At 37.5% G+C, this 15245-nt stretch overlaps 2 protein-coding genes across 3 annotated transcripts; one reads left to right on the forward strand and one right to left on the reverse strand.

Moving 5' to 3' along the window:
- Nucleotides 1-919: 919 nt before the first annotated feature.
- LOC131325358 (E3 ubiquitin-protein ligase RING1-like) lies at nucleotides 920-1849 on the forward strand. Its single transcript, XM_058357568.1, has one exon. The coding sequence runs from the start codon at nucleotides 1110-1112 to the stop codon at nucleotides 1665-1667; it is 558 nt and encodes a 185-aa protein (XP_058213551.1). The 5' UTR covers nucleotides 920-1109; the 3' UTR covers nucleotides 1668-1849.
- A 918-nt stretch (nucleotides 1850-2767) lies between these two features.
- On the reverse strand, nucleotides 2768-7193 carry LOC131325359 (vacuolar protein sorting-associated protein 2 homolog 1-like). 2 transcript variants are annotated; one of them, XM_058357569.1, is made up of 5 exons: nucleotides 7030-7193; nucleotides 5525-5655; nucleotides 4276-4380; nucleotides 3505-3765; nucleotides 2768-3136 (listed from the first exon to the last, which is right to left on the reverse strand). In XM_058357569.1, exons 1-5 carry the CDS (start codon nucleotides 7064-7066, stop codon nucleotides 2990-2992), a joined length of 681 nt encoding a protein of 226 aa, XP_058213552.1. In that variant the 5' UTR covers nucleotides 7067-7193; the 3' UTR covers nucleotides 2768-2989. The 2 variants fall into 2 exon arrangements, with proteins under 2 accessions (XP_058213552.1, XP_058213553.1); XM_058357570.1 differs by lacking the exon at nucleotides 7030-7193 and adding an exon at nucleotides 6708-6948.
- Nucleotides 7194-15245: the final 8052 nt, after the last annotated feature.

Here is a 15245-nt window from a genome sequence, read left to right on the forward strand (position 1 = left end):
TCCACTCCCTCATATACAAGACATAAAAAGTTAAATGGTTGCCATGATAATTAGGTTGCCTTGCTCTACCTTAATCTAAATACTGTGCCGCATTAGCATCAGGTGTCATGTAAAAGTACATAAAAAAAAAAATTAACGCGTCTTGGGTCACACCAACTTTTCCACCTCTAGAAATAGCCTTCTTTGTCCTTCTATAAAAGATGGCTAGCCACCCAACCCTATGTCGAAGAAAATGAGGGGTAAAATTTGTAGCCGGTATACGGCTATTATGATAGGACTGCTTGTGTTCCCCCACATTGGAGCTATCTCTTTCGAAAGCCTCAGAAGCACACTTGCAGACCATGTGATTATTAAACACATTCTAGCTAGTAGGACAGTTTGATTTACTCCCAGAGATTAATTAGACTTGAATTTCCACTTCTTTGTGTCTTTTATTAGTTTTACTTGGTCTAATCCGTGGTAATTAACCATCTTTAATTTTATAACAACATTACCTATTAATGCTTGCTTAATTTAGTCATAAATGAAAGCTGGGTGTTTCATGCTTGATACTTGGTACTTACTATATGATTTCCTTTTGGTTTACGACATGATGTAGACCCCACAAGAAGTGTAGCAAGTTAGCTACCGCTATACGTTAGCTAGCGGCACTTTCAAACATACAGGACTCTAAAAAAATAGAGACGGCCAGTAGAGATGATGGAAAAAATAATACTACTCCAATAACGAGTTTGGTGTGATGAGTACATTTGTTTTTAACTACTAATTTCATCGCAATATTTTTATACAATATATATGTCACGAAAGTTTTGATAGTTAATATATTTAGCAGAATATATGACGGCTAGCAGAATATATAACGTCGTTATCAGTCTTTCTTCAATTTTCCAGAGAGAAATGAGAGAGGGAGAGAGAGAGAGAGATTGTCTAAAAGTCCTCTATTTTTAATTTCTTAGCCCTCTAATCTTCACATCATTGTCAATCACTCGTACTAAATATGCAATTTTCTCTTCAATACTCAACACAAACCATTGACTTCTTCTTAAAACTCACATTTTTCCATTTTTCCCCCACCCCCCCCAAAAAAAAAAAACTACTAAACTGATCATATGCCAACCCATCTCTCCCCACCACCACCTCCGCCGCCGCCACAATACAACATGCCCGTGTTTTACTACGGCCTGCTGGTAGTCGGAACCACCGGAATCATCCTCGCCCTCTACAACCTTATCATCATAAGGTTGTGCACTGGGCAGCACCACCACCTCCACCGCCAGTCCCGGCCCGGTCCGCCGCGTCCGGCTAACCGGACTCCGGTACCAGGCTCGAGCCGGAGCTTTGATAATCAGAACACACGCCTGATGTCGAGTTTCAAGTACAAGAAAGGCGAAGGAGCACTGAATGGTCGTCAGGATCAACAGGATTATGAGTTGGAATGCCCTGTTTGCTTGTCTGTTGTTGAAGAAGGGGAAGAAGTGAGGCAATTGCCAAGGTGCAAGCACTCTTTCCATGCCCCTTGTATTGATATGTGGCTCTACTCTCACTTTGACTGCCCGGTTTGTCGGGCTCCGGTGGAACCGCCGGTTCTCCGGCTGCATACGGCCGTGATGGATCATCCATCAGAGAATTCCAGAGAAGGGATGATAGATGCAGGCAACTTAGTTTAGTCTAGTTGTTTTCTTCTTTTTCAACGATTTATTTCTGTCTATATAAAGTTGTAATCATGTGCATTATCTGTAGTTTTGTGAACAGAAAAATCTGAGGGGACAGATTCCAATAGTCCAATGCAAAATGTTGGGTGGGCTTCTTCGTTTTGGTATTTGGATTTTGGATTTTGATTGGGAAGAGATAGAGAGAGAAATAAGAGCAACAATTGAGAGAAATTTTATTGAAAATCGTGCACAGTGAGAGAATTCAAAATCCCAAATCCTAAACCGAACAAGCTCGCAACTTTCTGGGTCAATCATGTTACCCTACTGAATTGATGAGGAAGATGATGTAGATTTTTGTAAAAAGTTAGTTGGACCTAACCCCTCTTTCAGATTAAATGTGAATCAAATATCAAAAATCCTACGAAGTATGCTAATGCCATACATAATACAACAGTATTATTGATCGCATCACTGTCAGTTCTACACCGATACCAAATCAAACTAAACCGAGCCTCAAGTCCCAATCAATTGGGTCGGTTACATGAATCATTTTTCTCGATTGAGCTCCGTCAAGGGCCGCATAAGTTCTACACCGATGAGATTATATATCTTTCTACCAATAGTTTCATCAAACAAACAGGCCGTGAAGTTGAGAAAAACAATCTTCTTTGGGGGCCATATGCATAAACATTGACATACAGAATCTTACTCTAACCCATAAATCAACACAACCCGCCCAGATGATCAGTCTAGCAGTTAGCCTAAGGGTTCGAAACCGAATATGTTGTATTCGACTCTAGCTGACGCCGCCTCTTCTCATTCTGTTCGCGGGTCTCAGAGATTTTTACCTTGGTCGGTGAATTCAATGCAACCTTTCAAGATTGAACACATTGCCAAATCCACTTTTCAAGATTGAATGAATAATCACAGTAGTCAAGTCTAATGGCAGACTTCGAGTCTGATAGGAGACTCTACATAAACACAACTTAATGAACCACACGTCTGTTTTAGCTAGAGAAACCGAGGTTAATTCCATACCGAAAAGAACTTCGAAACTAAATTGAGAAATTTTACAGAACATAAACTCAGTGAGTCAGAGGTAAGAATGAGAACAATTCAGGAAGAAATAATGGTATTTGGTAGACTTTGATAAAAAGAAATCAGGAGAGGCATACTCAACCTCTAGATGTAGACACACAAAGGCCATATTAATAAGCATCAAAATACAATTTTGTTGCAATATATCAGCTGTACGAAACCACAAGTGACAAATTCTCCGCGAATAATACAAGGTCTCATTCTTTTAACTTCCCCCGTCAATCTATACAAGCAGCAAACTACATTCTTCTCAAATTGTCTAACCTTGCCTGCAAATCACTGTCTATCCCAGTGTCGTCAGTTCCTGTCGCTCCTGTCGCTTCAACTTGTGGGACCTTATTCTTCACAGCTGGGGCAGCTACGGCTGATGATGGTGCATTTAGAAGCTGCACATAATATAGGAAATCCACAACATCAGAATTAATCAAATAGGTACGGTCATGGAACGGGTATGTATTTGAGTGTCGGATTCATTTCATTTCTATCTCAAGGCCATGGAACAAGTTAAGATATTCAAATTCTTAAGTATAATTGATTATTGTTTCTTCAACGAGTATTGTTTACAATGTGCTTAAGGGCATCATGGATATTAGGAGTTCTATGCGCACTTTATAGCAATGGAAAATGACTGTCGAATTGAATACGTCAAACACGGATACCGTATCCTTCTCAAAGTGATGAACTTCCAACATGAATATTTTGTGCATTAAACATCAACCATGTAATAGAGGTCATTGGGTGGTAATAGAAATACCTCTGAATTTATGTCGATTCCAATCTCATCAAGAACTTGGTTAACGAGATCTTCTGTTTCTTCTTCTTCCTCATCCCCTTCCAAAGCATCATCAATAGAGTCTCCCATGACCTCAGAAACCATTTCCATCTTTTCATTCTGCATCTCAAATTCCTGCATTATTTTCTGCAGTGCTGGCAAATTCATCTGCCTATTCATCTGGCCCATTGCCTTTGTTACACCTTTCATTGCCTCCCCCATGGCTTGTGTTGACTTCAAAGTCTGATTTTCAAAACAAAAAGAAACCAGAACTTCAGTACCACCACAAGATAACGAGAAAATTCTTATGAGTTTCGAATAAACTAATTAACAAATAAAATTTACCTTTGACATAACTCAAGCATAAGGACCAAAACTTGGTCCAAATAGCAAACATAGTTCAAACTTCCATAGTGGATTACAACAAAGCATCAAGTCCAACTTCAAATGTCATAAGAAGCACAAATGTGCAGAGGACCAGAATTCAACTATGGAGGAACAAAATGACAAAACCCTTTGATGAGCACACAACTATACTCAAGTTTCCTGTTCAACTCAAAAGAAGTACTATAACTTTTTCATTTTTCATGGAGCAAAATGTCCAAGAAGCATATTCACGCTAAAGGACTCAACCTCCAACACCTAGTGTAGATGAAAATATAAGTAGAAACGAATCTTATACTACACAACTTTAATGAAGGATATGATCCGAAAAAAAACTTCAATGAAGGATTGACAAAAATTAGAACATACCTGAATCCTGAGAGAAACACCTTGAAGCTGGGATTTAAGCTTATAAAATTTTTCAACCTGATGTCGTGTTCTGATAAGGTCTTTCGCCATCACCTTAACAGCTCCCTGGAAAACCAGTACTTCAAATCAAATACGTATGCTTGAGTTATGGCGTAGCAAAACTTGATCCAAACGAATTGGAAAATGATGTTATAAAAAACAATAAAATCCACCAAACATAGGCTATCAACATACAGAAAACAACTCCTCGCACTATAGACTAATGATAGCCTAGAGCATTCTATTAAATTACCGGAAAGAGGGAGGAGACGAAAAGAAATCTTTAAATCTTAGGCATCATAATTCCAATGGTAATAAACTCTATTCCCACACACATTCACATGCATGTGACTCTCAAACAGCAGGGAAAAATTATTCATTCACGGAGCTAAGGATGAGTTTATGAACGTATATCACGTGGCGGGGACTGCATATCAGAGAATTATGAAAAGTAATAAAACCGATTAGGAAGTAATCAAGTTCACAATCCTGACAGTTTTTTGAAAAACCAGCCAAGCTCTTCAGACTTGCTGAAGATAAAAATACACACAGCTGGATAAAGAATACTATCATCCTCATGCTGTCATCAAGAAGAGACTACAAACTTCTGCTGCACAATTTAGTTTACACTACTATCTCGACATCAAACCAGAGACCACTTTATATTATTATGAATTAGCAAAACCACACCAACTGTTCACAAGGAAATATGTCACTGGTACATTCACTCAGCTAAGTTTAAAACTATTGCTCATTGTTTTTGGCCACACACAAAATTGAAGCTAATATCAACTCCAAATGCACATAAATAGGACAAAAAGGTGACACTTGTCAGGAACTAAGGCCTAATGTGAAACTCATGCTTACATGGGAAAATAAAGTAACCAATATGTGTCATCCAAAAGACAAAATTAAACATCTGTCTGCAGAAAATATCTATCTCTCCTCATTGGCAAAACCAACTGGGAAAATTTGGACTCCCGCACAAACATAAACTTCAATTCCATATGACTCAAATTTGCTGTCACATCTTAATTGAATCATCCCTCTAAAAGGGGCCAGTGAGAAGACGACAAGCTTCCAAGATTTTGATCAGGTCTCAGATAACTATCAGTCTCTCACATAATTTTTTTTTAATGGCATCAGTCTCTCACATATGATGTGTATATGAAACTGAAAAAATGGTATTCAATCGAACAAGAGCACGTACCATCTGCCCTTGCTTTGCATTATTCTTTATCTGGACAATCAACTTCTTCTCTTGTGCTTGTAAACCTTGCCTCTCTCTTTCTATTTCTCGTATAGATTTGTCCAGCATCCTCTTATTTTCACGCAGGAGTTCTGAGAATAACATCCACAAATTGAAATTGTCAGGGTCTCAAAATTTGTTGACCTCCTACCATAAGAGGCAATCAAGCAACATGAAAAACCAAAATCCTAAAGGAAACTATCCTAATTGACTGTACAAGCCAGTCTCGACTCTCGAGTGCTATGGTGATAACTAAGCCCCAAAAGGCCCAGTTCATGACCAGGCTATAAGGCATGAGGAGATGATTAAAGTCACCATTCATGACTGTCAAATAAAAAGAAGCAATTGATCGACACTAATATATCCTCTATTTGATCAAAAGAATACCAACTTAACTGAATCCGCAACCATCCAATGTATACATGCTGACAGAGCATTACTCAACAAAGGAGATTCTCAATACCAGATATAAAAAAAAAACGCTTGTAAATAGAAAAATGTAAATTATACTCCTGATGCAGTCACGATTCCTAAAACTTACTTGAATGGACATGATAATATGCATATAACGAAGGAATACTAAGTTTCATTGCTCTAAGGTATAGACCCTCGGTTTGTAATCTAGAACTTTGGTATACGGTGATATTACAATGTAAGCTTCGTTAATTTGTTTACACTCGTCTCGTTGGACGAAGAAGAGTTATTTAGTGGGTTGAAATCAAGCAGTTTCCGCATCAGTTGGTTAATAGACTTTACAGCAATTCCTAAGTCAACAAGACAATCAATTGTCCCATTTGGTTACCAGCATCTTGCATGTTAAATGGATCACAAATACTGAAAAATGAAAATATTTTGGAAGTTTGGCGCATAACCATTTCTCTCGAATTGAACCCCTCAGAAGGTTCAGCTCTGAACTAGGCTAACTAGGCTTTCTGCAACCCAGCATGGCACTCTAACTAAATTAAATACACATTATACACACCTCAAACGATTAAAAAACAACTCCTTTTAAATCAATTAGAAAATAAATTCAACCTGACCAAATTAAATACTTTTCAAATTGCTACTAGTTTTCATCTGCAGTAAGTATCTGCAATTACTAAAATTTATTCTGACAAACAACTGGGAAACCAAAGTTCAAGACCTATATACTATGATCACGATCAGAAGATCCATCTGGCACGATCACAACAATAGAAGCCTAAGATTGCGTTATTCTTTGCTTACAATCGAAGTAAAAACCATCATCTAAACACCATCTTTAAACAACGACGGATCAATATTGTACAATCCAATTACAAACTCAGTTTTGTCGCGTAACGATGAATCCAAGCAATAGATATTTCAACAAACGTAGCACGCAAAACCTAACAAGAAACGCGCGCGATTCCAACCAACATATATAAGGGGAAAAACATTCTTTTTCTAAATATCAGCATATGTATGTATACAGATCGAAATTGAACCTGCTGGCGTCTTCCGCTTTCCAAATAAGAAACTCATCGCGTCGAATTCCGGTGAATCTCTCTCTCTCTCTCTCTCTCTCTCTCTCTCTCTAAATCCTCACAACAACGCGGTTTAAACAAACAAATGGTAGTTGGAAAATGAACAGTTGAACACGGAGAAATATTCCCCTTTTATGATCTGACGGTCCAAAACAATCTCGTGTTCGTGTGGCGGGTATCTTAGGATTCGATCGGGTCGGATTTTGATTGGATCGATGGCCCTGGTGGAATGGACTTTTGAGAGTTCAAATGGGCTGATTGGGCCAGCACATATATGGGCTTGTATTCCATGAAAAGATTCAATCTGGTTGTACTTGATTAATGTTGATAAACGACACAAGCTACTCGAGTTTGAGTATATGTTCGTCCGTTAAAAACTCGTTCGAACTCGGTTTGTAATAAAAAACACAAACCGAGCTTGAATAATTTTTTAAAGCTCGTTAAGCCTTCAAACCAAGCTCGAACAAGATACTATTCGTTGAGATCAGCTCATGTTTGTCTCGATTAAAGCTCATTCAAAATCGGCTTGTCTCGTTAACAATCTAAGCTTTAACATGTTTTGAAGCCCATTAAGCTTCAAACCAAACTTGAACAACTAATTGCTCGGCTTGTTAGGTCCATTTAGGACCCCCACATTTGATTGGATCGATGGCCCTGATATGGCCGGGCTTTTAATATTTCAAATGGGCTGATTTGGGCAGCACAGATATGGGCTTGTACTCCATGGGCCCAATGCACAAGCCTATTTCGTTGCATTAAGTGAAGGAAAAATGGCAGCCAATAACGTGTTTTGATAATTAATACCCGCCAAGGACATTTTCAGCATTAACAAATATTTTGAGCTTGTCTTTGACAAGTATTAATTATCAAAGCACGTCATGAACCGTCATTTTCCCTTAAGTGAATGGATCGTAGTATTCCCCGATTGTCGGCCCATTTGGGAAGTCCCACTAGTCATTTATTTTTGAAATAACTTAAGTTTTCTAAATAATCTTTTCATTTTTTTACACCAAGATTTTGGAAAATTATTTTTCCAAAGTACGTTAACTTCTGCATTGTCTCCGGTGGATATTTTGAAGGTATGGCAACTAGACAATATAGAGTGGATATCACTATTCCTGAGCCTATCTCTCGGCCCTGCCGCACCCCAGACGAGAATCCAAGTGTGAACTCATGGAGTTGTAGGCAAAGCGGGAGAGAGATAGATGGTAACCCAAATGTTAGTTTTCTTGTTACAATAGTGGATACAAGATGTATGTAAAACCAAATTCCATCACGGACTTGTTGAGTTTTCTTCGACAAATTTTGTTTAAGAAAGCCTACGAAGGTTGTCGGAGGTGAATGAGGCTCCTCAAATCACAGAGAATTAAAAGTGACTTATCGAGTGTCAGAACGAGAATAGAGGTCATTAAACACTTGTGAAGGTCCTAGAGGTTCGACGATGATTCCAAATGGATAACGACTCAAATTTGAGATGGATTTTGTGAGAGGCGGGAGGAGGAATTGGGGAAGAGAGTGTGAAAACCCTAAATTGATCCTATAATAAGTGTAAACATATTAAAGGGGTATGCCGAGTAAATACTCGGCAGAGATCAGTATAGGAATATGTAAAATCATTTCTAACTCTATCTTTTCTCTTTGAACATTCTACGACTCTTATTCGATCCCTGGATTTTTGATTTAATCGAAGTAAGAACCGAGGCGTGAGCGATCAAATCAAGGGATGGCAATCTCTTGTATTTGGTTCTCTATACCGTTAGTTATCCGAACCGTACCAATCAATAATTCAATACGGAGCGGACCGGATGGAATTATCATTTATTTGTTTTTTTGGGAAAATTACTGTAGTACTGTATATCATTTGTTGCATGCCACTGTTAAAGCTCAACGGACAAAAAAAAGAGAAGTTTAAGTGGCTGTTTCCCATGCGCAGAAAGGAAGCTGGCAAAACTGAAAGAAAATCTCTCTCTCTCTCTCTCTCTCTCTCTCTCTCTCTCTCCCAACCGTGTGAATTTTGAAAGCTGCCGCTGAAATTTTTGCTGGCTCCGACACATGGTGCAGATAGAGAGAGAACAGATACACGTGCGCACGAGGTACTACTTACGCTTTTGGAAGGGTGGACGTACGGCTTTGCCCTTTTGTTTTCCCTCTCTCTTAGACCCTGTTTGGAATCTTTGGATTAAAAGACTCCGTTTGGATTTGAAATATTCGCACAACCTGTACTCGTCTATTACGTCTATGCCTTTTGTTCTAGTAATACTGTACTATGTTTGGAACGGGGCCGGATCCAGTCCATTTGCTCCGGACCAGTTCGGTTCATTTGGTACATTCGAGTCGTCTAAAGAGTCGTCCAAAAGTGTTTTGAATGACTCAGATTTAAAACACGCCTTTAAATCTGAGCCATCTAAAATACTTTTGCACGGCCCGAATGCACCCAAATGAACCAAACTGGTCTAGAGCAAATGGACCGGATCCGAGCCCACTTGGAACTAAGGCTCTTTTTGGAGAACTTGGGGATGGAAAGGGAAAGAAAAGAAAACTAAGAGGAAAAGTTGAGTAGAAATTAGCGAAAAATTTGAACCAAGTATTTTTTAAACTTTTCTTTCTCTTTTTTCTAGAAAACCAAACAATGGGAAGAATTTTTTTAAGATTTTCTCTTTCTTTCCATTTCTTTCTCTTTCCAATCAGTATATTTATTTTTTCTAGGAAGACTTAATAAGCCAATAATCTGATAATCTTACTTAGGCTGCGTTCTTTTAAACTTAATTTAAACTTAACTTAAATCTGTGAATTTTTTCCTTATTTGAATTTCTTTCGTATTTGTTAGTTTTGCACCAAATTTTTGTGAGTTATTGATTCGTCTCGACAAAGAGAATCGGAAAAGTAATTTTTTACTTTTACTCAAGTATTTTGAGAAATAACCACTTTTAAAATTCAAATAAGAAAAAAACTCTTAGATTTAAGTTAAGTTCATAAGAACGCAGTCTTACTACTCCCTCCATCGGTCCGTCCCGATTTGTTTGTTTAATTTTGACATATGTACTCTTCAAAAAATTATCTACATCTCACAACCTATAACGTTTTACCACATAATTTCGAAAGCATCATGTTATAGAACTAATTGAAATATATCAAGTAAGCTCCATATTGCATATAAAAAATATTATAAATTAAAACATATAGACAATTTTATAGTAGGTCCCAAATAGTAAATAGGGACAAATAAATCGGGATGGAGAGAGTATCTTTTAGGCCAAACCAACCATCACATAATCATTCCTTGGGACTTGTACTCTCAATTTAATCACCATTTCACTTGGCTCATTTATAGAAGCTCGTTTAGTAAACTAACTCATGAGATCCAACAACCCGATAACAAGCAAGTCAAACCCAAGCTCTAGCTAGACTGACTATGAACGAACCGAACTCAAACACTTTAAAGCTCGATTCGATTTGACTCGTTTGAAACCCTATATATACATGTACCTCCCGCATAATCTAGCCCTTCAGGTCTTATGTGCCGTAGACTTGTGCATGATTGGTGGGCAACAGGATACTCAAGAACTCAAAAATAATAGCACTGATCATAAAGGACCAAATTTGAGGAAAAGAGACTTTGTTTGAAATCGGAACAATTTTCCGGGGGGCAGTACAGTATAGGAAATATGAAACTATCCAGAAATGAAAATGAATGATTCGTATCTTAAAAAATTTAATGGACCGTTTTTCATGTATCCTAACTTTTTTGCAATTTTCCACCTTAACTATATTGTATGAAGAATAGAATATAATTATTCTCTTCGTTTGAAAATAATTTTTCATATTTTCTTCCATCCTCCTCCAGCTCCAACCTTAAGCATGGGTCGCCCCCATGGCCCCATCTGCTACCACCCCCACCAAATAGGCTTTCTTTAAGCTCAACTAATGTAGCTAGCTAGATTCAAACTTTTTTTAAGTAAACTCCTCTTAAAAAACACTTTTGTAGAAAATGTAATATCCGTTTCTCCAAAATCTAAAGTTGATGAATTGTGAGAGAATGATCTGTTTCGTAAAGCGAAAAATAAGTATTTACAAAATAATAACCTTAACGGAACAGGGCCAGTCTCAAAATTTAAGGTATAATGTTCGTCGTAAACATATCCATCATCATTCTCCCCTACATTTTCTTCAAAACACAGCGTGCAACAATTTAGATCACGCAAACTTTGTAACAATACCAGAAGAAACCTCATAACGGATTTATACATAGACGAAGGAAAAAAGAAACAAAAATATGCTAAAATGACAAGAATATCTATAGTTGCTACCAGCCTACCACTCACTATTAAAGATCGATGGAATACAAATGTCACAACCCAAGGATTAACGGGGATACATGCCTTAAGGATCTTTCATCATTCAAAAGAATTCACTTAAGAAATACAGAGACGGGGAACAAGAAATAAACATGGTACTTCTCAACAAGTCAAACGCCATATATATTTTACTCAAATATACTCTACCCATTTTATTCAGATCAAAACATTTTATATTATATAGCACACTCTTGGAACATCCCTGCTACGCTGTCAAATAAACTTGTATTTTGAAGACAAAACTTAACGAAAATAAATATAATTGATTAGTAAAAATTAGGACGATTTTTGTAGAACTTAAAGATACTCTTCTATCGACTCAAGGATTCTTTGATTAGCAAAATAACTTCAAAGACTTTGACCAGAAATTAAATAGAATTAAAACATTTTAAAATATTAGATCGTGCCTCCATTATTTCCACCGCGCAAACCGATCCAAGTACTGGATGGCTACGAAGTCTGCATCAAAACCATGTTAATCTTCCTAGTGGCTTTTCTGTGTGATATATATATATATATATATATATATATATATATATATATATATTTGAAGTTTTCATATGCTATACAGTACCATAACAGATAATTGGTTTGATTAATCAGAGATGGAGATTGGAGACCACTGAGTTGGATCCTCCAATAACCAAGGGAATATTTATATAATCGAGTGGATGTTTTTTTCAAACCCAACTACCCCTATTTGCCTTTTTTTTTAGTCGCAAAAGTGAGTTTGCAAATCTACTTTTTCTATGCTCCAAAAGTTGGTTTGCATGTGTGCCATAATAATTTATGATCCTGCCATATTTTGACTTCTAAAGATTCCTTAATCATGGAGGAGTGTCCTCGATCTGTGTCCACCCATTACTCCAATGTTACATCAAGAGTTTGGATCGCTCTCTCCGGTCCAAATTTTGGATCAACGAGACAATAAAAATTTGGACCATATATACATGGATATAATCGATAATTTGAATTTGTTAAAAGTCAGAGTTTCTGAACAAATTCGAACAATTAATTGCAATAATGTATGGTCCAAATAAATTGTTCTGTCCGGTCAAAATTAAATACCGAAGAGGACCCAATATTAGCAAACCATATACTATTCACACCTATTGCCAGATGGTGTTTTTTTCTTCCTTGTGGACACAATAAGTTGATTAACAGAAAATTAATCATATTCTGCAAGAGAAACAATACCAATGTCAAGTGATGCTTAGTCAAAAGATTAGCATAAAAGATCAATTTGGGACGAGTGATGCTATTCGGCCAGCACTGTGTCTGTCTAAGTTGCCCAAAAGATAATTTTTTCCAAAAATGGTGAAGGTAAGTTGTGAACTAGGTAATCCTCTCTCTCTCTCTCTCTCTCTGACTTTTAATTTGCTGGGGGTGGGGTGGCTGCCACCTCCCCTTCTCCTCCCCCGCCTTGACTTCCCTTCTCTTTTTGATATCACCTTCGTTCCACTCTTCCTTGAAGGATCTTTGCCCTCCTTACCATTCCTTACCTCTACCTCCATCATTTAACCCATCTCCGGTGACGTTAACTCAAATTTGGTGGCTTGATTTTGCTCCAGAGGCTACGATCTTATGCTCTTTCAATTCATTCAACGTTGTCTCTACTCGGTCCGGTTTGTCTTTGATTTCTTCCTTCCACCTTCAACCCTAGCAGTAGATGCAGATCCGACGAGTTTGGGGTTGACGGAACATCGGCCAAATAAAAGAGACTGGAAGCCGATGAATTTATTTACTGTATTTTTAGTTTTTTCTCTGTGGAGTTGTTTCTCCATGTTTACTGTTTCTTTTCCCTCGGTGGGTTTCCCTAGTCTGGTCCCCGAACTCTAGTTTCCCTAGATCTAGTGGTGACTTTTGGGAAATAATATTTTCGATTTTGGTTCGTAAGTTTGGTGCTAGTGTTGGTTCACCAGCGTGCATCCAGTGTCCGTTCGCAAGATCGGGATTACGAGGTTTTGACGTTAGAACTTGAGAAGTTAGGCCTCATGTATGGTTATTGACTCATTTTGGGAGTGATAACTGTCTTTTTTATGTGTTCGGTTATTTTGTATGATTAACAATGAAACTTCTACCATTTTGAAAAAAAAAAAAAAAAAGATATTGAAGTAGGTAAAATTCCTACTTTTAAGAATCATTGAATATTATTCAAAGTGTTTAATTATTTGAGGTTTTAGTTAACACTCAAGTTGATTAAATTGTTAGAGCCTAGGGTCTAAGCCCTCGTTTATAATCTTTGTACATGGGATGCCATATGTGAGCGCAAGAGCTCAAATTCTCTGTACCCAAATTTTCTTGTATCGGTGTTCCGGTGCATTTTGGCTATATCGAATCACGACAAATGAGAATTTTCTCACATAATCCGATAACTAAAAATGCACGGATTTACTGTTGCATATATGCATTATTGAGTGCAGAATATTTGAGGGGAAACCAAATCTTTTGGGAGTATTTTCTTATTATTTCGTTGATGTGCTGCATGCTAGCTTTGTCATTTAAAATGCCAATGCAATCCCAAATCTTCTTTAAGTTGATTTTGTGTTGATTGATGCACATCTCTATCATCTCAATATCGCATTTAAACGTTCCTCCATCACGGATGTGGACTTAATTCGTTTGTAATTGGGCAAAAGAAGAGAAATACATAAAATAAAATAAAAGGTGGACTAGTAGTCATGGCCCGAAACACAAGAGTTTGCTCTTTTTTAACTTTTCAAGTTCGAAATCTCTCAAGTGCTATCAATTCCTTTGGGGACAGTTCGCGGAGCATTGTCTCCGGTTTTAAGGTGTCGTGGACGGTGGGTGTATGGTCCCTAGCTTAGATTAGTCAAGGTATCGTGCGAGTAAGCTAATCCGGACATCTGGCTGTTTAAAAAAAATTTAAAAAAGATGGACTTTTGTTCTCTTAATGAAGTTTTGATGTTGAGATTCTCACTCATGCAAAGCACAATTCCATTAAATAGTATGAAACAATTCCCCCATGATGAGGGGCGGGCGTTTAATTCCACTTCTGGCATGCTGCTGTTCTAAAGGCGTAGACTACAAGCCAAAGCAAATTATTTTGCTTCACATTCAAGGTATATGTACTTTCACTACCAGGACAATAATTCGGACTGTTCATGACTGTCTAAAATTGAACAACATTGTAACTTTTGACTGATGAATTTGAATAGAATTAAGAAAATTTTAAAAGACTAGATAGACCAATAAAAGAATAATCCACATACCCGACTGAAAATAAGTAACTGGAATTAAATTAAACTCGGTTAATTAACATTCAGCTAGTAGACCTCATATATAAGACACTTCTTAACATAAGAAGCTTGTGAAAATTATGGAGAAATTGGGAGTTGAACTCGTCACGGGGTGGAACAACTCCTTGTCCATCTACCACTGTTCGATTCTTAGTCTATTTTTCCCACTTTTTTTTCTAAACTTTCTACAAAATAGTAAATATGAGAAAGACCCCTAAGAGGTTGGCTTATTCGTCAATATCTTCGACTAAGAAGTTTGCTTCCTCTTAAAATTTCAGATTCGAAATCTCTCAGGCGCTATCAACTTCTTTTGAACGAATTAAACTTTGTTTTGACTTTAATCGAGACTCCACAAGCAGGCAATGGAATGATCTCCCATGGCCTCAAAATTAATCCGAAGGTACGTGTAAACTAACCCGGCCAGATGACTTGCCAAAATATAAAGATGAGAAAGATGGCATGAGAGACCCTCTCTCTGGAGCCCTCTTCTGAGAAAGGTGGTAATCGGGGATGCGTCACCTAACCCGGGATCACCGTTAACATAATCAAGTTGCTAATGCTA

This window comes from Rhododendron vialii, chromosome 5a (assembly GCF_030253575.1).
Source record: "Rhododendron vialii isolate Sample 1 chromosome 5a, ASM3025357v1".
Taxonomy (NCBI): Eukaryota; Viridiplantae; Streptophyta; class Magnoliopsida; order Ericales; family Ericaceae; genus Rhododendron; species Rhododendron vialii.